Source organism: Vombatus ursinus, unplaced genomic scaffold, assembly GCF_900497805.2.
Source record: "Vombatus ursinus unplaced genomic scaffold, bare-nosed wombat genome assembly UNPS02014775.1, whole genome shotgun sequence".
NCBI lineage: Eukaryota > Metazoa > Chordata > Mammalia > Diprotodontia > Vombatidae > Vombatus > Vombatus ursinus.
Genome location: NW_020954553.1, coordinates 10,080,138 through 10,105,373, shown reverse-complemented (window position 1 = coordinate 10,105,373; position 25,236 = coordinate 10,080,138). Strand labels below are relative to the sequence as shown.

The window sequence follows — 25,236 nt, the reverse complement described above, 5'->3', positions numbered from 1 at the left end:
GTGGAATCAGAAACTAGGGAAAGCAAGAGATCATAGCATGCACATTTTCTAACAAGTTGGAGCATTTAGGTTGATATGGTGTGGCAAGACAGTAGTGTTCTCTATCATATTTTACCGCAAAGGCTCAGGAAGAAAGAGGGTGTCTATGTACAAGAATATCTGATAATTGCTTACTTCAGGGCTGACAAGAGTCACTGGAGAGTGTTTAGAAGGAAGGTTCTCCTAGGGTGTTGAGATTGGGTAGCAATATCAAAATCCAGGGCACCATTTCATGCTGTATTGCTTTACATTGGCACCCCATTAATGTTTTTCATTGCACTAATGACCCAAAGAAGGGGTAAGTACCACAGTGAGTGATGCTGTACAAGTACAGGCCAAGATGTGGGAGCCAGTACTTGCCACTAAATAATGCTTGTAAAGCACTAAGGTTGTCAGATGAAAGGTGCTTTGTAGATTAAATAGGTACAAGACTCAACGAGCCCTTCACGCCCACTCCTCTATCCCCCTTGGAGAGAGGGATACCTGGTTTCTAGGTGAAAAGGAAATAGGAGAATCTAAATAGAGGCTGATAGGTCATCAGGCTGCTTGTGGTAAATCTCTACACCAGGTGATGGCACAATGCCCTGGCCTGAAATGGGGAATGGTGTGCTCTGTGGGGTGAAAGGAGGAGATTCCACTAGGCTGGCTGGCTGGCTTTAATTAGGGAGTCGGCAGGAAGGGCTGGTGAGGTTTCTTTGCGCCTAAGATTACTGAAGGGGAATATGACACCAAATTCCACCCTAGGAATTTCGAAATGAATGGAGTATTCTTTAAACTCTGTAATCAACTCAGTGAAAATGAATTTGATATTTGGCCTTTGTATTCATATTTGGGTTTGTGGGGCTAGGAAGGCAGCAAAAGAGGTTCTCCAGAGCTCCTTGGCTTTTCGTTTAGAAGAAATTTACATCTCTAGATGTGAAGTGAACCAGACAGGTTTTTTTTTGTTGTTGTTGTTGTTGGCATTTATCAGAGTAACAAGAGCCTGGAGGCTGTTTTGGGCATTTATTTCAGTAACACTGATTGTTGCTGGCAGAATTCCACATACCAGCACTGAAAGACCTATGAAAGGTTAGAGAATAAGATGGTGGGGTCCCTTGTCCCTCCTTCATTCTCCCTAAATTCACACCCCACATTAAAAGAAGCATACTCCTAGCAAAACCCTCTTTGGTTTAGGGTATAGAACTTGAGGTGGTTCTGTTTTGTTTTGTTTTTACAACTGGGCAGCTCTTCTATATTCTCTATATGAACTCTTTGGGGTCTCTCTGGAATATTTTCTTAATATCTTAATCAGATGTGTGTGAGTAAATGCCTGATATCATCAGAACCAGAGCCCTGCAGAGAGATGATCTTATCTCTTTCCTAAATAGAATCTCATTTATTTAGGATTATGGGAGTGGAAAGGAGTATATATAAGGTAACTAGGGGGTTGAATTAACTGGCATTTGACTTAGTAAAGAAACAGGGAAGGAATTTCTGGTCATGAAGCTGGCAAACTGGCTGGTCCACATGGAGATAATTCTTTATAATAGATTAAACACTATCCCCACTCCCTAGCCTTAATTCCTCCGTTTCTTCTTATCCAAGGAATCCTAGTATGTTGAAGAGCCCTGTTAAAATAATCTGAACTGTTAAGTGTGATTTAATCTCACTGAGGGAAGGGCTACAAGGTTTCCCTAGTGAAAGCAGGCTTACTGGTGCTATATTATTTCAGCTGTACCAAATTATTAAATGTAAACAAAGACCTGTACTGCTGTAACTATAAAAATCTCTTCCTCTGAGTTGAGGTCTTGTACCTTAGAAGGGAGATGTTGGGAGCTGTCCTCTTGAATCCTTCTGGTGAACTGAGATGTTCTGCTTCTTCTGTGTGTGCAGCACACTCTGCCTGTGTGAAGGCCTCTCAGGTGATCAATTCTGTTCCCTGGCTCCCATCACCTCGTTTTAGGCTGCTGTCAGTCTGACTCGCTGAGCCTGACTCTCCTGTTTCGCTGCCAGACTCCCACACCACCTCCTGGCCTTCTTTGCTGTTTGTGAAAGGATAGAAATAACATTTCTAAAGGTTTATATCATCACACAGTCCACCAGAGTTTCAAGAATGTTAACAATTCCTTCCTCCCTCAGAGCTGACAAAGTACCTTCACTTTATATGCTCAGAATTGCTGCCTTTCTGAAAGGAAATGCACTCATGTGCCTTCTACCCTCGTTTTTGTGTTTTACTTAGTAGTTACAAATTTTTTTTTAAAAAGAGGTCTTTTTGTAAAAACAAACCCCAAAGTGCTGTGGATCAGATGATCACACATGGGATCTCTCCAGTATAGGAAGTGTTGAGACTTGAGAGACAGCTGGGGTGTGGTGGAGGAAAGATCACAGGAATTGGAGCCAAAAGGCCTGGAGTTCAGGTCTAGCTCTGACACTAACTAGTAGTTCTCTGAACCTCAGTTCCTCCATCTCTAACACTTTCAAGATTATTTTATAGGATTATTCACTGTGCTATGGTGTTCTAGTTGGGGAAAAAATGAAGGAATTCTGGCTAAGGCCAGAGAATGGGGGTTTGCTCTATTATAAAAATGAAGCTTTCATACATGGTTTTCTCAAACACCACCTGCCTCACAGTTTTGGTGTAAGGAAAGCATTTTGTAAACACCAACAGGTTATAAATATGAGTTGAAACTTGACTTAACACACTAGCCCTGACTTTCAGCCTCTGAGTTTATTAGCTGTTTGACTAAGGGCAAGTCACTTAGCATCTCTGAACCTCAGTTTCCTCATCTGTAAATTGAACAAACTTACAAGTTTGTTGTTGGAGTTCAGATGTGAAAATGTACACAAACCTCAAAGAACTCTATAAAAGCCAGCTATTTCTGTAGGTGCCACAGGACTTTGGGGCTTTCCTGGCCCTGTTGTGCTCAGAAGTATCCTGGGTTTGCAGCTCTTCCAGGAAAATATATTGCAGACACACCTCTGTGGAAAGTGTGTCTGGATTATGTCCTATAGAGCCTTTCTCATTCTTTTTCCTATCCCTTCAACCTAAGGTGTTGGGGGGGCGGGGCACAAACTGGACACCAAGGTCCCAATCTTTTGGGTTTTTCGACATTGCAAAATAGATGGTAAATAACATTCAAGCTTTGAAATAACTACCACTAAAATGAAGACGTTGTATGAGATGAGAACTAAGGTTCCTTCCCGGCAGCTCCAAACTTTAAGCTCCTAAGTGGCTGCGTGAGGAAAGCCGATTGTAAAGCCAGGCGCCTCCGCCTCCGCCTTCACCCCCACCCCCACCCCCAGGTGGGGCTTTCTGGCTAACTGGAGGCCAGTAAAAGCGACCTCCCGGCCGGCGGCCACCCTCGGGAACGTTGCCCAGCAGATGGGGCCCTCTCAGGGGCAAGGCCATAAGTGTAGAGCTGGGTGGATTCAATGAGGAGGGGGGGCTCGTGCGCACATTCTCTATTCGCCCCTGGGCTCCGTGCTCTGCGGGTCTGGGAGGACAACGGTGAGGCTCCGGGAGCCTCTGGAGCCTGGCGGCTGGAGAGCCTGGGCGGCTGGGCATACGCAGGCGGGGCTTTCCTTTGTCAGGGGATTTGAGGGTCTGGGAGTTGTCCTCTCTCCCTCCTCCCTTCCTCCTAGGGAGCGGGGGGCGGCGCTTAGAGAGAGGGTAGACTCACTAGTGTGTGCTCAGGTTCCAAATATCCACACCCCCTCCCCCTTACTTTTCCGTTGATTCTTTTTTTCTCCTCCCTCGCTCCTGTCATTCTCCCTTTTCCTTCCCATCCGCTCCTCCTTACTTTTCCTTTTCCGTTTATTCATTTTTCTCTCCTCTCCCCCTTTTCCTCCCCCTCCCTCGCTCCTCCTCCTCCCTTCCCCTCCCTCCCCTTTTCCTCCCCCTCCCCCGTACCTCTTCCCCCTCCCAAGCGCAGTCTCCGCCTAGACTGCCGCTCCTCCCCTCGCTCTAATCGTTGCCCCCTAGGCCGGCTGCCCCCAGCTCCTCCCCCAGCCCCGCGCCAGCCCTGCCTTCCGCGATTAGGCTTCGGCGCTCGTTCCCCCTGCCCTCCTTCGGTCGCCCCGTGGCTGCCAGCTTTGGGCGTAGGGCCGCAGCGGCTCCTCGGGCTGCGCAGGGGCGGGGAGCCGGAAGGCGCGGGCGCCGGAGCCGGAGAGGAGAGGCGAGCGGCAGAGCGGAGCAGCCGGCCCGACGCTGGCGTCCTCCGAGGAGCGGGAGCGCTAGAGAGCGGCCGAGAGAGGAGGGGTTGCCCCCGCCCGGCCCTGGAGCGGAGCCTTTTGTTCCCGGCCAGAAGTTTGTGTGCGCGCGGGGGCCGTGACAGCTGAGGGCTGGGAGGGCGGCGGGGGAGCCGAAGGAGAGGCGGGGCGGCTGCTGGACATGCTGCCCGCCGAGCGGCGGCTGCGGCTCGGGGACTGGCGGCGGCTTCGGCAGCGGCGGGGGAGGCGGTGCCCGCGGCGCCCGAGACTCTGCTACGCGAGAGACAAACTAACTTCCTAAGCGCGCCCAGCGGGGCCAGCGCGGCCCGGCACCTGCCGCCGGCGGCGTAGCGCGCCGCCTCCCTCGGATCCTGGCCCTGCGCGGCCAGACCGCGCCCGGGAGCCGCGAGCTTGGCCGCCCCACTGCCGACACTGGACGCGGGAGGGGCCCCGCAGCAGGGTTGGGCTTTGCGGGTTTCGTTGGGCAGAACTGGGAACTCAGCTGCGACCTGGTGCTTTGCCCCTGAACCACAACAATGCCATGATGTTTTGGAGACAGGAAGCCGCGAGCTGGCCCCCAATGAAGGACTTCCTGTGTTTAAAGTTGCTGGAATATCCGCCTGACCAATCCAGTTCAAATGCAAACACCCCGGAGCTGGTGAGGACGAGTGGTTAATTTGGACCAGCTGGCCTCCGTTGGACTGCAACTGGGGCTAAAATGAGAAGAATCTTTGGGAGCCTGAATTGTGGATACATGAAAAGACTGAGGAAGCAGAGCCTTTGTTATTAAAGGACACACTCAGTATAAATTAACTGCTTCTAACTCATCTGCACCTTCTGCGGGAAATGATCGGGAGTAGATATTGGATAGGACTTGTTATACTCAGATGGTTTTTGCTGACAGAGTCCAAGTCTTATGGAACAGTCACGCTTTAAAAAAAAAAAACCGAAAACCCGAAACAAAACCAGAAGCCATGCTAGGAATCGGTGATAATTCTATTTGTTGATTGAGTTACCTTGCTTAGCTGCCTCCAGCCATGAAGATGCAGATCTGGACCTCTGATCTTTTTCAAACTTTACTGGAGCCCAAAGTGTTTTCCCAGCTGGCCTCCAAGGGCCTTTTTGGAGTGCAGATAAGACTGTTGGCAGTTTGGGCTATAAACATTTGAAAGGATTTTTAATTAGTACAGAATGCACAAAGGGGAATTGGGGGAAAACATTTACTAGGTTGAAGGTTCATCTTGAATTGAAAAAGAATGGGTAAGCCACTTAGCAGACCAGATTGTTTGCGACAGAACCCCGCCTGCTTGGGGAAAGGAGAGGAAGAGGATGGCTATATAGAGGACTGTTATGTTCCACAGAGATCAATATATGACACCATGAGGATAAATGAACAAATTGACCAGGGGTCAAAACTTAATCAGACTTCAAAAAGCACCATGGAGAAGATAGAAGGAAGTACTATATCTAGTAATGGGACTTTAGGAGCAGCTTCTAATGTCTTTGAATCTCGGGCACCTGAAAGCAAAAAGCTAGATGAGAGAATAATCTTTGATGCACTGAAGCTTAGCAGTGATGTGCAGAAGTCAGCACCTGTACCACCTAGGAGGCGGCCAAATGCAGAACGAAAAGACAATATTAACAGAAGGTCATGGAAGTCCTTTATGCCACCCAATTTTCCAGAATTTGCAGAGAGAATGGAAGCCTCTCTCAGTGAAGTTTCGGAAGCTGGTGCTTCAAACCCTTCCTTGCAGGAGAAAAAGGAGTCCAGTTCCTTGCTAACTGAAAGTTCTGGGCACCTGGACCACAAGGATCCTAGGTCAGAATCACTGACTTTGGAACATATATCCAAATCTATTGGCATTCCAGAAGTTCAGGAGGTGAAAAACTTGAGTGTAAACTGCCACAACTTAACATTTCAACAGGACAATGAATTCTGTCATGGAGAATTCCAACTTCTAGAATCAGAGGCAGCCCCAAGTGGTGACAGAGATGTCACACAGGAACAGAGATATTTAAGTGCAACCTGGCCCAGAGCCATGAAAAGTTTGGTCAAAGGAAGCTTCAGCGACCACCACCACCACCCAGGGGAAGCAGCCCAGGCAGCTTGCACTGTAGAAATGTCACCACTCTCGCCCTGTATGAGTGAAGAACTTTTGGATTCAGAATTGCATATTCTCATCACCCCTAGCCTGAGAGAAAAGACAGAATCTGAACTGAAATTTGAAGAGGATGAGAGATGGATCATGATGGAAACTGAGGAGTTGGAGGAAGAGAAACTGTCAGAGAGAGAGAAGACTACTCTCCTGACAGATGAGAAAAGGAACTGTTGGGCAGAGATTTCTGAAGAAAGGGAACAAGAATTTCCTGTAGAAATGATAAGGGATGTAGTAGACTGTTCAGCTAGTGTTCTGGGTACTAAGATAGCCAACCATCCACCTCCAAGTGGTCAAGTGTGTTGCTGTGATGATGGCCAGCCAGAGGAAGACCATTTGGCATCTATTCCTCAAGATTTACACCTTGGTTACAGCTGTGTTCTCACTGACAGGGATGTGATATGTGAGGTCGAAAACACAGCTTCTCAACATCAGGAAAGTCTCATTCCAGATTCAGAATGTTTTGTCAGTCCTGCTTTCCCAGAGCAGTTCTCTGACACAGATTCAGTGCAGATGTTTCTTGAACTTGAAAAACAGTGCTTATGTGAGGAAGCAGAAATTCTTCCATTTGATTTGGAGAATCCAGCATCTTTAGAAGGGCTGACTTTATCCCAAGATGAAGAAAAATCACTCTTAGGCTGTGATTTTCTCGGGGCTGCCTCAGGAACCAGACATCATGTACCTATGTTGAATCATGGGTCTACTGATGCCCTGAATTGTCCTCAGGTGTCTGTTCCTATGGAACTTGGCACCCAGCCTGATACTAAGAGGGAAACTTCAACTCTTAGCACAGGAGGGTGTGAAAAAGTGCCTTTCAGCCCAAGGGCTGCAGAAGAACCTAAGTTAGTACCACAGACTGATACAGAGTTACTGGAAGAGTTGAACACTAAAGGGTCACTGACCCCTGACCAAAAGGATTCCTGTGAGGAAAAAGGACTTGCTCCTGTTGTTTTGGTATTGGCTCAACAAGACAGTTATTTATCCCTGACAAATGCTAGCAAAATGGAAAACACTGGAGAGGATGGACAAAGACTGTCTCCCAAGCCTGTTTTTAACTGTGAACAAGTAGACTATACTTTAAGACTCAAAGAGCAAGAGTTTCTGCAAGATTCATGTTTACTGAAAGATGAGGTTAGTTTGGAAAGTGGGGAAATAGAGAAGATCCCTGAAGAGAATGATCAGGTTCCCTTGAAAAAGGCAGACTCCTTAAAATTACCACCCAGGAAAAATGAACCAGTTGGGTATGAGAACCATATAGTAAAGGAGCAGGCTTGGGAGACGAGGCATTTGGATGGTCAGATTCAAGCACCCTCTAGTAGGTATATTCCAGAGCAGGTTTTGGAAACACAAAAAGAATTGGATTCCCTAGGCCTGTTTGTGCAAATGGAGGGAGTAAGACTTGACACAGAGAGCTTGGAGTCTGCTAGTCATGCCAAGCAAAAGTGGAGTGTGGCATCAGAAGAGGCAGACCTGGTGGGAAGAAGAAATTCAAGCCTATTGTTTCTTCCTAGTGGGGAGAGGGAAATTGTCAGAGACCCCCTTAATGGAAATATTGGTGTTGCAGTTATGATGGACCTAGGAACTGTCATGGTAGAAAATGTCCCTGTTGCTGCAATGGACATCATAGGGAATGTTACCCCTACAAATGCAGTGCCTGTGTACATCACCAGTGAAGATTCCTCTGCTGCTGCAGTGTGCATCACAGGGGATGAGGCCCCCAGTGCTGCAGTGCCCATCGTAGAAGGAGATGCTCCCAAAGCAGAGGAGGATGCCCCCAGTGCTGTAGCGCTTGTCATGGGAGGGGATGATTCCAATGTTGCAATGCCCACCACAGGGAAAGAGGCCCCTAGTGTTGTAGTGCCCACCATGGAAGAAGATACTCCCAGAGCTGTAGTGCCTGTCACAAGGGAGGATGCCCCCAAAGCCACCGTGTCTGTCACAGGGGAAGAGGCCCCCAGTGATGTAGTGCTTATCACTGGAGAGAATGCCTCCAGTGCTGCAGTGCTCACCATGGAATATGTTGTTTCCAATGGTCTGGTGTCTGTCACAGAAGAGAGTGCCCCCAGTGCTGCAGTGCCTATCACAGGAGAGGATGCACCCAGTCCTGCAGTTCCCACCATGAAAGATGATGCTCCCAGTGCTCTGGTGTCCATCACCAGGGAAGATGTCCCCACAGTGCCCATCACAGGGGAGGAGGTTGCCCCCTGTGCTGCAAGATCCATTATGGGGGAGGATGTACCTATTATTACAGCACCTAGCTTGGAGGGGTTTTGTTCTGTGGTAGTATCTCCCTTAGAAGATCCACCAGCTGACATACGTATCCTGGAGTATTCAGCCTTTACTTTATCAGCACCTGTTGTGGAAGAGGCTGCTCCAACTGTTGTGCAACCCACGGAGGCCTTGGCCAACCTAACGCCTGGAATAGAGTTGCCTGGTACCATGCTTTATACAGAAGGATCCCTGGATGTGCCCAACGAATTAGTTTACAATGATGAGGTATTTGTTTTTCCACACTCTGTGTGACTCATTTATATATCCTTTTGGTTAGAAGGGGTGGGGAAGGGTTGATAAGATGGAGAAAGGAATTAGAAATTGATCATTATCTTGGTGGTGGTTGGTTATAAGTGGCACAGACCTCTTTTTGCCCTTTTTGATGTCCCAGGCTTCCTGCTTACTCTGTAGTCTTCAGTTTGCAGTTACCTGATGATAGTAAATCTACCATACTTTGAACAGATGGTAAATTTTGTGGTTTATATCGCCACATTTAGACTTGCTCAATCCAAGGGGAAAATGAAAGAAAATATTAGTTATTATGTAAGAATTTGGGAAAGATTCTTAAAGAAATGGGAGATTTTGTTTCTGTAATACAGCATGTTTTCTTCAAAGTAAATTCAGAGTGAAAAGCTGTCAAAACTAACTAGGTCTTCAAAATCATCTAGTTTGATCCTCACCCTTCTCATGTTATAAATGGGGAAACTTTGAAGTCCAAGGAGAGGAAAGTATTTGCCCAAATTCACATAGTGCTTAGGATGGAAGTACGAATGGATTTGGGAGTCAGAAGACCTGGTTTTGAATGTTCTCTGCTACTTACTCATTGAGTAACATTAAGAATGTCACTTCCCTTTCCTGGGCCTAGGTCTCTTTATCTGTAAAATTAAGAGGTTGAACTATTTTATCTCTTATATGTGATCCTGTGAATCCTGGTCTTCTGACATAAATACAGAACCATTCTGAGTGCCTGGATTTAAGTGAAAAGTGAAATAATTTCTGATGGGAATATTATTGGTTAATAGAATTTAGAACTGAGAAAGCATATTGGGTACAAACAGCCCACAGATGCTTAAAATTCAAGTGACTATACAGTTAAGCAGAAAATGTTCGTAACTCGTACAGATGTACATTTATCCTTTGGTATTTTAAAGCTGCTACTAGTTTACTATGTAACCCTGGGCAGATTAATCAACATCTCTGTTCCGTCACATGTAAAATGTGGGGATTGAATCAGATAATCTTCAAGATTTCTTCCAGCTCTAACTGTCCACATTTTAAGGTTCACTATTATAAGGTCCCTTCCTAGATTTAAGCATTAGAGGATATGGGGAAGTAATTAAAAATCGTCCTCATCCTTGAATATTTACTGACTGCCTCCGTTAATCAGAGAACCTATAGAATTGAGGTTGGCATCCTGTTTGAATTGGCTGCTAAGTCTTTGCTTATGCACTACACATGAGAAGACTCAGCAGAAACAGGCAGGAACACACCAGGAGATTGCCCCTGTATATAGCCTCAACTGCTAAAAACCTTTGCATCTGTGTGTTAGGTTGTGGTGCTGAGAGGCGTAGGTTTCCTTCCTACTTTACTATAGCGCTTGCTAAAATAGTCAGAAATTTTGAGTCCCCAGTTAAGACACAAGAGAGGTGATACTTTTGAGTCCTTATCAGTCCACATCTTAGTTATTTAAAGGGGAAGGGACATGAGAAAGGAAAGGAAAAAAATTGGGGAAGTGAGCTAAAGAAATTTAGGTTCAGAATTTTAGAACGGAAGGGGACCTTAGAGAAGTCACTTCTCTCTGGACCTCAGTTTCCTTCTGTGTAAAATGAGGATAACTGAACTAGATAATCTCTTAAGGTAATCTCAGTGTTCAACTTCCTAGGAAGTTATCACTGATTGGGAGGTAGGCCTGAGTTCTAGGTCTGATCTGCCAGAGTCTCACTTTGAGACCTTGGACAAGTCTATTCTCCTAATGAGGGCTTGGACTAGATCTTTTAGTCAAAAAGCATTTATTGAGTGCTCACTGTGTTTGAGGCACTGTGCAAAACGTTGGGGATGCAAAGAAAGGCAAAAATAGTCCCTGCTCTTAAGAAACTCACCAGTAGGGAAGACAATATGCAAATTACTATATGTAAACAAGATATATACAGGGTAAATTGGAGACACCAACATTCAGGGAAATCTGGAAGAAGTTCTTGCAGCTGAGACTTGAGGGAAGCCAGGAAATGGAGATAAGGAGGAAGAGTATTCCAGGCAAGGGAATAGCCAGTAATAACGCTTGGAGTCAGAAGAAGGAATGTTTTGTAGGAAGAACAGGAAGGAGGCCAGTGTCAGAGTTTTTTGAGGAAGGAGACATGAGTGTGTTAGTAGGCAGCAAGGAAGCAGCCAGTAGACTGGGAGAGACTGCAGATAAGTAAGAGAGGAGATGATACAGGGGACAATCTGAAGAAGATGGGGTTTGGTGGGATTAACTGTGCATGTAGACCAGTTTGGCTTGGCGGAGAGAAGGGCTGCCTACCTCTTCCTATGAGTCAGGTGAAGGAGGAGAGAGTGGAGGAAGGCATCTGAATGATGTGAGATGGGAAGGAGGGGAGAAGAGAGAGCTCTCTGGGAATGGCCTCGATGTTTTCAGTGAAGTATGAGTCAAGATTCTGAGCCGAGAGGATGGATGGGGAGGGGTGGAGTGAACCATGAGTTGTTTGAAGGGGGGATGAAAAGGTTTGGAAAACTGCCATGGTGGGTGGGATCATGAATCCATGAGGGTGGTTGGTAAGGGTTGCCTTGCCTCAGTGAGGGTCCAGTCGAGGTTGTGTAACATAAATTTGTAGTGTGCTCTATCAGCGTGGGTTTATGCTTTTTCTCCAGCTTCATTCATTGAGTAGGAGCAAAGGTAGTGGGAATAATTTAATTCTGTGCTAGGCAATATCTGCCACTAGATAAGGGGAACAGAGACTCGAAATAAAGATGATAGTGTAGAGTTGAAATGGCTCACCTAGTGGTCAAGAACAGAAAAAGAGGAAGGAGCATATAGCCAGGTGCCTTTTGGCTGATCATTATATAGCTGAAGAAATTCAGGCCCAGAAGGTGAAATGGCTTGCTTGGCGCCACTCAACCAAACTAGAATCCAGATTTCCCCACTCTTAGAAATGCATTCTTTTTCCTATACTAGTACTCCTTAGTATTAGTGCTGGTCCTGGTACTCATGAGGCTCTCCCTATAAATTCTGCCCAACTGCCTTACCACCCTCACCACTATTCCCCTCAAAATTATCTTGAAATCTTGCCAATGTCCCATTCTTTGCTGTAAACCCCAAAGCCTGCCTCAGTGTATGTAGCTTCTCCATAAACTATCACATGATGCTGATTAGAAGGAAGACATTACAATTCAGCTGAGATAAATGGAATCAGAGTCACTTAACTAAGAAGATAATTTCTCTTGTACTTGTTTTCTGCAAAAACGCAGAGTTCAAAGGTTAGTTTGTATTTCTAAATACTGAGAACCCCATCGATGACTACAGTTACTGCTGCTCTGGAGATTTCCTTTGTTTTAGTTTGAATATGATTGGGGAGAGTGAATACTTAAAGAGGAGCTAGTAAGCTGAGAAAAAAGGGGGAGGGACAGTATGAAAATTTCTTGTGACTTTAACCTCTGGATCTCATTAATTGCTGAAGGGTTTATACCAGAAAGGCTCTTGGTAGTCACAGACGCAGGAGAGACTTGGCATTCTTCTTCTTCTTTTTCTTTTTTTTTTTTTCTGAGTTCCAAATTTTCTCCCTCCCTTCCTCATCTCCCCCCCTCCCTGAGATGATAAACAATTTGATATAGATTATACATGTTCAATTATGTAAAACATATTACCATATTAGTCATGTTGTAAAAGAAGACACAGACCCGAAGAGGGAAAAAAAATCACACCAAAAAAATACAGAAATTGAAAAATAATATGCTTTGATCTTCATTCAGACTCTATCAGTTCTTTCTCTGGAGGTAGATAGCATTTCGTAGGAAGAGACTTGGAATGAGCAAAGACCAGGGTTCAGATAGCAGCTTCAAAACTTCCTAGCTGTGTGACCGTGTTCAAGTCACTCAGTTCCTTTGAGCATCAGTTTCTTGAAATGTAAAATGAGGATAATATCTGTAATACCTTATTCACTGGTTTGCTATGAGGATCAAATGAAATATGTAAGGTGCTTTGTGAGCCTTAAAAGACTATGTAAATGTCCACTACTGTTGTTATTAGTCTGAAGTTAATTCTGGCTTCTTCTCTTTAGGCCCTTTGGTAACAAACAGTATGATACTGACATATGTGACATACTGACATACTGACACACACATTGTGGTGTGGTGGAGCGTTTGGGTTCAAGTCTGTGCATCAACACTAACTCTAGTCCTGGACAAGTCTTGACCCGTCTAAGCTTCTGATTCCTTATTTATAAAGAGGGGACAGCAATGTCCTCATTTCACCTCTCACAGAACAAGTGTTTTGTAAACCTTAAAGTGCCATAGAAATGTGACCTGTAATCACTGACATGTGACGGTAATCTACTTGACTGGAAATCAACTTGTCATCCCTTACTAGCTATGTGACCTTGGGCAAGCTGCTTCCCCTCTCTGGGCCTCAGTTTCTTCCTCTAAAAATAAAGGGGCCTGCACAAAATGATTCCTAGCCTCTCTTCTAGTTCTAAAATTGTCTGAAGGAAAAACAGTGTTAGTCAACTGACTTTTGAATTAAGTCAGTCGCTTCTAGGCCTCAGTTTCCTCCTAAAGTAATTGCTATTATTATTGATCAGACAAAATAGGAAGAATACTTTTTCAATCATCATAATAACTGATTTTTATAATGTTTAAAGCTATCTATGTGCAGAGATTATGAAGATGGTTCCTGAGATAAGGGCAGGGCTTAGGGAAAGTGAGAAGAGAAAGAAATGAGAGGTAAAGGGAGGGAAGAGAGGAAGCTACAATATTGCCATTGCCTCATTGAAGTGTGGTCTGTCTGTCTGGGGCTCTTTAGAGTCCCCTGAATGAATAGGCTTTGGAGGGCTTGCATTTATGTCCTTCATCAAAGGAGTTAAAAGGTAAAGCAAGATCAAAAGCAGCAGCCTGTCTGTGACTGGAACAAATCAGGACACAGTGTTGAAAGTATTTCCTGAAACAAAAGAAAATACGTCTACACAGTTAATTTGTCTTCTGAAAAGAGTGAAATAAAATAGTGTGAACTGTTCTTGGGAAGCCAAGTTTTTATTTTCTTTTTTTCTTCAGATAAGGCCCAGTTATACTTTCCTAATTGACAAGAATTTATCTCCTTCATAAGTGTATTTCTCACATTTTAAAAGGTTGTCTCAGAAGCAGCTGAGCTAAATTGTTCCTTTATTCATACTTGATTAGAATCTGAAAATGCTACCCAGAATGGGAGTTGGGTGAATTGTGTTCGAAGTCTTTTCTGTAGCTAATGTAGAAGGAAACTTTCTGAAAACCAAAGTGCTCAGTTTGAAGTGTCACATGCTTAAAGGAGTTGGCCAGTCACCCTCCTCACTTTTTCAGCTCTTTTTCTTTCCTTGCCTCACTGGCTACTCAACAGAAAATGGGTAGAAAAGGAGAGGTAACATATGTGTAAAAGGACAAGTTCACAAACAAATTAAGAAGTGCCACAGGGTCTCTTCAGAGTAAAAGTTGGGTTACCATAGTATCATTTTGTGGGTTTGACTTAGCAGCCTGGACCCTTCTGGTTATTCCTTTGGTTGCTAACTCCAATAGGAATTCCATATTAGCAGTGACAAAAAAAATGCTCCAGGATTTCTATCCCATGTCACTATTGTGGTGTATAAATAACAATGTAGTTAGTTTGTTGCACCAGTCCTCTACATTCTGCTGCCTGGGCAAACGCCTCTGAAATATGGCTTAATACCAAAGCTACTGACATCAAACAAGATGCTTCTTGCCTGAGGGAGCATTTCTGTGAATTTTGGAAACATTGTTTTTCCTAGGTAGCTTTTCTGATTTTTATTAATTTGGGCAGAAAAGCAAAATGTGTTTTCTGAATTCATTCTATCACTTTCAATGTGCTAGACTTTGTTTTGAATAAATTATCAGTATTCCTCTCCAGATGCTTTCATATGCCTTTAAAAAGATGTGATTACTGCTGTTCTCCATTGACTTCCTCACATGAGAAAATACTAAAAGATATTAGAAACTCCTTCTATGAGGATTATTCAGAAACTGAATTAACAAGTCTTATTATTGACATTATGAGAAAAATAATTATTACAGGTATCAATAAGATCATAATTAAAGCTAAGAGGGGGCCTTAAAGACCTTCTAATCCAACCCTCTCACTTTAAAGACGAGGAAACCGAGGAATAAAGAGTATTATTTTGTCATTATTATCAATAATAATAATAATAACAACATATAGTGGTTTCGTGACCTTAGACAAGACATGTTCCCTCTCAGTGGCCCCAGGCAGCTCTCTAAGGCTGCAAGTTGCAGAGTAGGTACTAATCTTCATCAATAGAAGGACTTCTTCTAGTCCAAAAATTTCTTTCATGCATATCTGTTTATGAACCCCTTTCCCCTTCCTGTGAAGTTAATATTACTATTCTACCACAATCCAGCTTTACTTCCTCCTTCAACATGGCTGGAATACAGCTGGGTAGTCAGTCAGTAAGCATTTATTAAGTACCTCCTAAGTGTCAGGCACTAGCTAAGGATACAAAGAAAAACAAAAGACAGTCCCTGCCCTCAAGGAGCTCACAGTCTAACAGGGGAGACAACAAGCAACCAAATATGTACTATTTATAAATAAACTATTTATCCTGAATATGCTATATATCCTATGTAAGAATGAATAGGAAATAGTAAAGGGAAGGCACTAGAATGTAGAGGCATTAGAAAAGACTCCTTGTAGAAAATGAGATTTTACAGGAAAATGATAAATGTTGGAGAAGATGTGGGAAAATTGGAACACTAATGCATTGTTTGGTGGAGTTGTGAAATGATCCAACCATTTTGGAGAGCAGTTTGGAACTATGCCCAAAGGGCTATAAAAATGTGCATACCCTTTGACCCAGCAATAGCACTTCTAGGGTTATATCCCAAAGAGATCATACAAATGGGAAAAGGACCTACATGTACAAAAATATTCATAGCAGTTCTTTTAGTGGTGGCAAAGAATTGGAAATTGAGAGGATGCCCATCAATTGGGGAATGGCTGAGCAAGTTGTGGTATATGAATGTAATGGAATACTGTTGTGCTGTAAGAAATGATGAACAGGCTGACTTCAGAAAAACCTGGAAAGACTTGTATGGTCTGATGCCAAGTGAAGTGAGTAAACTAAGAGAACGTTGTACACAATGACAGCCACGTTGTGCGATGACTAATATTGATAAACTTAACCCTTCCCAGCAATACAAAGATCTAAGACATCTCCAAAGTCTTCATGATGGAAAGTGCTATCCACATCCGAGGAAAGAACTAGGGAATTTGAATTGCTATTTTTTTTCTCTTCTGTTGAGTTTTGTTTCCGCTTTCTGGTGGTTCCTCCTATTGGTTCTAGTTTTTACTTACAACATCATTAATGTGAAAATATGTTTAATAGGAATGTGTATGTATAGCCTGTATCAGATTGTGTGCCATCTTGGGGAGGGTGGTGGGGAGAAAGGGGGGGGGAATTTTAAACTCAAAAGCATACGGAAGTGATTGTTGATAAATCAAAATAAATAAATAAAAAATTAAAAAAGAAAATGAGATTTTAGTTGGATCTTGAAGGAAGTCAAGGAGGCAGGAGGCAGAGATGAGGAAGGAGAGCATTCCAGGCATTGGGAGACAGCCCAGAGCTGAAAGATGGAGTCTTGTTCGAGGAACAACCAAGAGACCAGTGTCACTAATGTCAAGGAGTTAAGGTATAAGAAGACTGGGAAGGTAGGAAGGGGCTAGGTTAGGAAGGACTCTGGATGTCAAACAGGATTTTGTATTTGATTCTGCAGGTAATAGCGAGCCACTGGAACTTACTGAGTAGAAGAGTGGCAAGGTCAGAACTTCATTTTAGGAAAATCACTTTGGCAGCTGAATGGAGGTTAGATTGAAGTGCAGAGAGACTTGTGGCAGGCAGACCCACCAGCAGCTGTTTCAGTAACCTGAGTGTGAGATAATGAGGGCCTGTATTAGAGGGGTGGCAGTGTTAAAGGAGAGAAGCAGAGTGTATTTGAGAGATGTTGCAAAGATGAAATCAACAGGCTTTGGCAACAGATTGGGTTATGGGGCTGGGGGGTGGAAGAAGGGCATGAAATAGTGAGGAATCAAAGATGACCCCTAAGCTTCAAACCTGGGAGACTGAGAGGATGGGGGTACCCTCAGCAGTAATAGGGGATTTTGGGAGGGAGAGAGTTTAGAAGAAAAGGTAATAAATTCAATTTTGTATATGTTGAGTTTAAGATGTTTACAGGTCATCTAGTTTGAAATGTCTGAAAGGCAGTTGGAGATGAGAGACTGGGGCACGAAAAGTAGAATTAAGAATCGTCAACATATGGGGCAGCTAGATGGCACAGTGGATAGAGCATTGGCCCTGGATTCAGGAAGACCTGAGTTCAAATCTTGCCTCAGACACTTGACATTTACTAGCTGTGTGACCCTGGGCAAGTCGCTTTACCCCATTGCCTTGCCAAAAAAAAAAAAAAGAATCATCACCATAGAGATGGTAATTAAATCCACAGGAGCTGATGAGATCACCAAATCGTATAGACGGAGAAAACAACCCAGGACAGAACTCTGTGGGATACCTACAGTTAGAAGTTATGATCCTACCTAAGTTATCAGGACACTAAAAAGAAGTGGTCAGATAGGTAGAAGAACCAGGAGAGAGTAATGACCCAGAAACCTAGAGAGTATTAAGGAGAAGGGGGTGATTGACCATGTCAAATGCTGTAGAAAGGTCAAAAAGAATAAGTAGCCTCTCCATAGGAAGTCAGCTCTTTCTTGGAGAGTTGCTGCATAGGGCCCAACATCAGGAGAAATACACCAGTGTCATAACTCCATGCTACCTTAAGGTTAAGGTTGCTTTCCCCAGAATGAGTCCTACTTAGTAAAGCAATTCTACTTTCTCCACTATTTTGTCCACCCTCAAAAAAGAAGAAAAAAAAAGGTATCCGCAGGTCCTTTGGTCCTCCATTACCAGGAGGAACTCCCTCTGTGGTCACCATAATCCATATTTTACTTTGCACAAAACCAAAGTACAGGGACCTTCTCCTCTTCTTTGTTCCCTCTATTTCATCTGCTAAGGGGTTCCCAGAGATCCTGGCCTTTTCATGAGGGTGTGGTAGAGCTAGGATTAGAACTCTGCTTCTAATTAAAGACTTTTTCCTATATCATAAAAACCAGCTGATTGTATCTTTTCCTACTTAATTTTAGAGAGTAAACATCTTCTCCTATCCTGAAACAAATTGATTAAATACCTTGGCTCTTACTGTTTTCCTATATCCTACAGTATCAGTGGGACTTCACCTACTTTCCCAGAATATGTAACCAGTCAGTCTGATATATACAGTTTGTAAACTGAAAGCATTCTTCTCATCAAGTTGTTGATTGATTCTGCAGGAGGACCATTAGTTAATAGGGTTTAGAGCTAGAAGTTACTTTGGAAATGGTCTAGTCCAGTCTCCTTATTATACAAATATAGAAACCCAGTCCACAGAGAGGTTATATGATTTTTCCAAAGTCACACAAGGAGTTAGTAGCGGAGTCTGAATTTGAACCCAAGTCTTCTGACTCAAAATTGCATCACCACAGACTGTGGGAACAATGAGACCAAGTCATGACTCAGAGAAGACATTATCATTGCCATTAAGTATCCAAAGTATTTCCAGCTAGAAGAGACTTAGAGTGTATTTAGTATAGCTCCAGAAGGCAAAATTAGGAACAGCAGGTTAAAGAGAGACAGATTTTATCTATCAGGAAAAACTTCCTATAAACCAGAGCTATCCAGTAGAATAGATTGCCCCAGAAAGCAGTCAGTACCCTGTCACTTGGGGGAGGAGAGAGAAGTGTTTTCAAGCAGAGGATAGATGACTTTTTGGAAATGATATTATAGTGGGTATTTGTGGTTCAAGTAAGGATTGGATTGCTCAGAGATTGTGTAAACCTAGTTATAGCTGATTCACATGTCATCAGTCATATGTTGTATCACTATCATCATTAGTGTACTAATTTGGGGCTTGTCTCAGTTACCATGAGTCTAAATCAAGATTTCAGGTTTTCCTCTGAGTTTGCTCTTTGGGGCTGTTGCTTCTCCTGTCCTGTAGTCTTATTTGGCGGCCCTACCTGGCACTAGAGTCCAAGAATCTTATAATGGAGAGAAAGAGGATCTGGTTGTCCTTTGATCACTACAGGAATTCTTAGTATAGATAACATTTTTCTCCTTTGGGGAAATTAGCTATCTCTCCATTGTTCTTGAACAGCAAAGATACCTTTTTTCTCCTCTAAGGTTTTTAGAAAATCTTGGTAATTTAATATAAATAGGAATGTGTATAGAATGATTTTACATAAACACATATACACATACATATTTGTGGCTGATAGTAGCCATCTTTAGGGTGGGAGCAGGGGGAAGGAGGGAAGAAAAAAAAGAAAGTTACATGATAACTTTATTATATATTTAAAAGGAATAGCAAGTTGTACGTAATTGGTTTGCAGTTTCACGTGCAGTCATTTATTTTTCTATTCTGTGTTTTGGAAATGCTTGTTTTATTTCTTAAGTTCAGAATAAAATGATTTATGTGGAGGGAAAAAAAAGGCATTCCATAGAAGGTGAAATTTTAGTTGGGCCTTTAAGGGGGCCAGGAGGTAGAGATGAGGAGGGAGGGGATTACAGGCATAGGGACAGCCAGAGAAAATGCCTGGAGTTGGGAGATGGAATATCATGTGTGAGGAACAGCCAGGAGGCCAATGTCAATTAATCATAGAGTCCATGGTGTCAGGAAAATGTAAGAAGACTGGAATCTGGGGGAAGGGGGTGAGTAGGCTATGGAGGTCTTTAAATCCCAACAGAAGATGTTGTATTTGATCCTGGAGGTAACAGGAAGCCATTGGAGTTTATCAAGTGGAAGGATGGCATGGTGTTGGAAACTTTGATGACCAGATTGAAGTGAGACAAGCTTGTGGTGCACAGATCCACCTGCAGACTATTGTAATGCACCAAGCATGAGGTGATGAGGGCCTGTAGCCTGATGTTGGCAGTATCAGAGGAGAGAAGGTGGCATATTCAAAAGATGTCCTAGTGGTGAAATTGACAGGCCTTGGCAATGGATTGGATATGGGGGAGTGAGAAAGAGAGTGAGGAATCGAAGATGACACCTAAGGTTCAGATCTGGGAGACTGAGAAGATGGTGATGCCCTCAACAGTGAAAGTGAAATTTGGAAGGGATAGAGTTTAGGGGAAAAGATAATGAATTCAGTTTGGGATATGTTGAGTTTGAGAGAGACGTCTGAAAGACAGTTGGAGATGAGAGACTGGGGCAGGAAAGGTGGATTTGAGAATCATCTATGAGATCAAGTGAGAGTTTTTTGAGGACGGAGGAGACATGGACAGTAAAGAAGGAGTCAGTAGACAAGGAGAGAGTGAACGTAAAAGACAATTGGAATGATGAAAGGAGCAATCTTTTGGAGAATGGAATGGCATTGCTTGTACGGGCAGAAGGGTTACACTTGGTAAGGAGTAGGTCTGCCTTTTTGTGTGAGACAGGGGTAAAGAAGGAGATAGTGGCAGAAGGCATCTGAGGGATTTCAGCTGAGGAGGAGAGAGAAAGATGGAGCTCATGGCAAATGGTTTCAATATTTTCTGGAAAATATGAGGCAAGGTTCTCAGCTGAGACAGTGGGAGGAGGGGAAGCTGTAGCTATAGTTGTGTTGAATTTTTAAAAATAGTTTAATTGTAAATGTAAGATTAATTGATTTAGGTTTAATTTCATGACAGATTGACCTCTCTTGTCACTTAGCAGCTCTGAGGCCTCGGGCAAATGACTTCTACTCTCTAAGCTTCAGTTTTTGACCTGTAAAATGAGATAGTTGGACTGTATGGCCTCTAAAGTTCCTTCCACCTCCGAATCTATGTTGCTATTTTGTTGGGGGGGGGAGAATTCCATCATTTTACAATGAAGAGTGATCTCTGATGCCTACCTATCTTGTACAAAAGATACATTATTGACCTGCTCAGCTTTGTTGGCATTTTTATAGCCCTTTCCATACTTAGCTGCTGACAACTATCCCGAGGCCATGCATTTATAATATTATAGACTGAGATTAAGTAGGGGTGCAAGTTGTGGCCATGGACAGGAGTCTGTATGGATATTCTGCCTTGGATGTTAGCTTCATTAACACTGTGCTCCAGCTAGTCATGTCATTGATCAAAGAGTTACAAATATAGTGGTAAGCTTTCATCAGCTAAAACAACTCTCAGTGTTATCTTTCTCTTAAGTTCCAGCCTTTTGACTCCATCCCTCTTTTTCATTGTTGATGTAAGTCACACTTAATTTTGTGAAGTTGTAAGGGTGATACTTTTTTATTCCATGTACCTTTAGCTTTAAAAAATTAAGCAGTCTAGAACTTCTTGCAGTAAAGACCAAAGCATAGCTGGGTGTCAGTAACTTCCCTGAATGAATTGTTGCATCCAGGGGTCTAGACTTCTGCTCTCTGCTTGCAGAAAGATCAACCTAGGCTTAATATTTTTAAATATATATAAAAGTGCAATAGGCTGGCCTTAAGGGTTAATAATCTCCCTTTAGTAGAGCAAAGGCTGGAGGACTACTTATTGGAGACATGGTAGAGGACATTCCTATGCTTGTTTAAGTTGTGTTAGATGGCTCTGGGGTCTTTTCTAGTTCAGGGATTCCATGATTCTGTGCATACATGTGTTGAAATATAATATCTCAAAATAATAATATGTCACATTTCTCTAGTACTTAATGGTTTACAAATGCACTTTCCTCATACCTTGTAGTATTATCCCATTTTATAGATGGGGAAACAGGTTCAGTGAAGTCACTGATCAGAGATTTGTGATAGTGATCAGTTTGGTCAGCTAAAACAACATTCAGAGCTTTTTAGTTCTGATATAAATCATATTTAATTTTGTAAGGGAAGTGGTTTATCCATGATCACAGAACTAATAATATGGCAGAGCCAAGATTGAGGCTAACTTCTTGAAAAAGCATGGGACTTAGAGTCTTCTGCACTAGATATTGAGTTTCCCATGTAAATGTCTTCTTTCTTCTGATTTGTTTTCTAATTTGTCCTGCATCATTACATTCTGAACCTTCTGAAAGGGATATAGTAGATCTTAGCCCTTTTCACCCAATCCAGTTGTCTTTTTGATTTGCCCGTTGTCTAGATGTTTCAGAAAGAGCAAGTTGATCCCCTTCAGATGAAACTGCAGCAAGTGAATGGACTTGGCCAGGGCTTGATCCAGAGTGCAGGGAAAAACTGTGATGTGCAAGGCTTAGAACATGACATAGAAGAGATCAATGCTCGATGGAACACGCTGAATAAAAAGGTGAGTGATTGAGGACCAGGGGGAAAGTGACAGTCCTGTGGCCTGTGAACAAAGAACACCTTCTGGAAGCAGTAGGACCAGAAAATGAATAACCGGAATCCAGATTCTCCTTTTAAAATGCAGCCCCAAATCGAACTGTTGAAAGACAGGCTATTAACAACAAGGATTACTTGTGGGGGTGGAGAGCCAAGATTTACAGTTGAAATGTTACAATTGAAATCAAGATCTGTCTTTCTATTGACCTCACTTATGTACACACAATCCAGGTAGCACAGAGAATTGCACAACTACAGGAGGCCCTGTTGCATTGTGGGAAGTTTCAGGATGCCTTGGAGCCATTGCTCAGTTGGTTGGCAGACACAGAGGATCTCATAGCCAATCAGAAGCCTCCATCTGCTGAGTATAAAGTGGTGAAAGCCCAGATCCAAGAACAGAAGGTAAGTGAGAATGTTGGGACAGTGAACCATGACAATGCTAGGGAGTAAAAGGCCACACAGTTGTATGCAGTTTGAGAGCACAGCTGGTAGCTTTGAATAAATTCATAATTCATTTGTGGTAGTATGGAAAGGAAAACAGGAGCTGTGATTTCATTGGCGTATTTTAATCTTTGTGGCTGGCATTCAGCAGCCAAAATGACTTCATCGTATTCTGTATTGTACTGGAGACCTCTACTTATTAGTCATACTACCTATTTCAGTGTTTGATCTATGGTATTATGTTTAAAAAAAAAAAAGACAGGTGTCTGGGTGTATTAGTAGGCCAGCTACAGTTTACTGGAAAAGGTATCGATATATGTATTGTCTAAGAATTGTCTATTCATTTGTGGCATAGTTGTCTTTATATGTGTCTGAGTTTATATTAGTAGCTATGCTAAATATTCACAAGATAAAAGTCTCTGCTCTTTTATCTTTAAATATTCATCATATGTGTATAACAGATCATTGAAAGGGAGATAAAAATTTTTTTCGAGACTGTAATTATCCTTTGCTTGGGGATAGATGGCTAGGCATAATGGAAAGGTCCCCATCCTGGGAGTTGGGAAAAAGTTTCAAATTCTTAGTCTGACAAGGGCTACCTGTGTGACTTAGGTGAGTCCCTTCCCCACTGTGTTTCAAGTTACCTAGCTTTAAAGGAGGAGATTGGTCAAGTCAGCATTTTCCAAACCTTGTTCCGCAGAATCCTGATGTTCCATATAATGTGAATTGTTGTTACTTGAGGAAGTTTCAGTGTTAGTATTTTTCCTTCTAAAATTTTAAGTGTGATGTAACAAAAATAATTATTACATTATGCATTTTTTAGGTATGTGGATAGGCTTATTTTGCTCTACAATTTCCCTGACTCCTCCTGCATTCCCCAGGGATATTCCATACTCCCAAACCCTCTTGGTCCAGTTTATGTTGGTGTCCTTAGTATGTTTGAAATATACAGTCTCCAAGGTATATAACTTTTAACTATTAAATCTGATGGTCTTTTCCCAATCTTTATCCCTCTTGACCCCTCTGCAACTTTTCACAATATTAACCAGCTCCACCCTCTGCCTATTTTTCTCTTCCCTTGGCTTTTATCACACTGCTCTTTCATAGTTCTCCTTCTACCTGTTGGATTGAACCTTTTCAGTTTCCTGTGTTTAATCATTATCCATGGCCCTCCCCAATCGTGGTCATCTACTAAAGTTCTATACTCCATCCTCTACTCTCTCTAAAGCTAATCTTTTATTGATCTCATAAGTTTCCATAGATTCAGTTATCATCTGTATGCAAACTACTCTCAGACCTATATATCAATCCCAAATCTTTAACCTTCGGTTTTGCATTACCAACTATCCATTGGACCTTTCCACCTGAATATCCCATCATTATCTCAAGCTCACTATGTACAGGACCTCATCTTTCTCCCTCTCCCATTCCCCCTAACCCGTCTCTCTTCCAAACTTAACTCTTTCTCTTAAGGGCATCTACCAACCTTCTAGTCACCCGGGTTCACAAACAGAAGAGTCATCTTTGACTCTTTGCCCCATACCTTCAGTTCCTTGCCAAGTCTCATCAGTTTTGTCTGTCCAAACCATCTTTCACACAGCTGCCAAAATCATCTTCCTAAAGCATGGATTTAGTAGTTTGACTTCTCTGCTGAAGAAACTTCAGTGGCTTTCTATTGCCTCTGGCATAAAATAGAAACTCCTTAATTGCTCTTTAAAGCCTATCACAATCTGTCTGTAGTCTTCCCTTCCACATTTATTTCACATTGCTCACTTTCCTGTACTCTACTTTCTAGTCAGCTAGCCTAATCACAGTTTCCTAATCTCAGCATTCCATTTCTTACCTCCTACCCTTTATAGAGTTGTCCCTGGGGCCTAAAATATATGCCTTCCTTTCTAAACTTTGCTTCTTAGAATCCTTAACTTCAAGTTTCAACTCAAGTGCCACCTCCTATGGAAAGCCTTTTCTAGTTCCCCCAATTATTATTCTTTCCCACCTTCAGTTGTCCCATATTTATTTACCTACATAAATGTTTTATCCTCCCCATAGGAAATAAGGCACTGAACACAGGAATTTTTTCTTTTTTCTTTTTGTTTCTTTTCTTTTTCTTTTGTATCCACAGCACTTAGCACAATGCTTTGCACATATGAGGTGTTTAATAAATGTTTGTTGGATTTCATTTAATCAGCCCCCAAAGTATTCCATGGCTAAATTAATTTGGCTAATATGGGCATACTTCAGAGATTTTGCAGGTTTGGTTCCAGATTACTACAGTAAAGCAAATATCGAAATAAAGCAAATCACACAAATTTTTTGGTCTTCCAGTACATATAAAAGTTATGTTTACACTGTATTGTAGTCTTCTAGATATGCAATAATATATCTAAAAAAGATATACATACCTTAATTTAAAAATACTTTATTGCTAAACATCACCCCAGCCTTCACCAAGTCATAATCTTTTTGCTGGTGGAAGTTCTTGTCTCACTGTTGACGGCTGCTGATTGATCAGGGTGGTGGTTGGTGAAGGTTGGGGTGGCTGTATCAATTTCTTAAAATAAGACAACA

At 42.6% G+C, this 25,236-nt stretch overlaps 1 protein-coding gene across 11 annotated transcripts in view; it reads left to right on the top strand.

Moving 5' to 3' along the window:
- MACF1 (microtubule-actin crosslinking factor 1) overlaps positions 1 to 25,236 on the top strand; it is a 375,956-nt gene that overhangs the window by 282,571 nt on the left and 68,149 nt on the right. For all 11 annotated transcript variants that reach the window (XM_027864644.1, XM_027864643.1, XM_027864645.1 and 8 more), the window contains 2 exons: positions 22,031 to 22,192; positions 22,459 to 22,629. In XM_027864644.1, the coding sequence (XP_027720445.1) occupies positions 22,031 to 22,192; positions 22,459 to 22,629 (333 nt within the window). The remainder of the gene's footprint in view (positions 1 to 22,030; positions 22,193 to 22,458; positions 22,630 to 25,236) is intronic.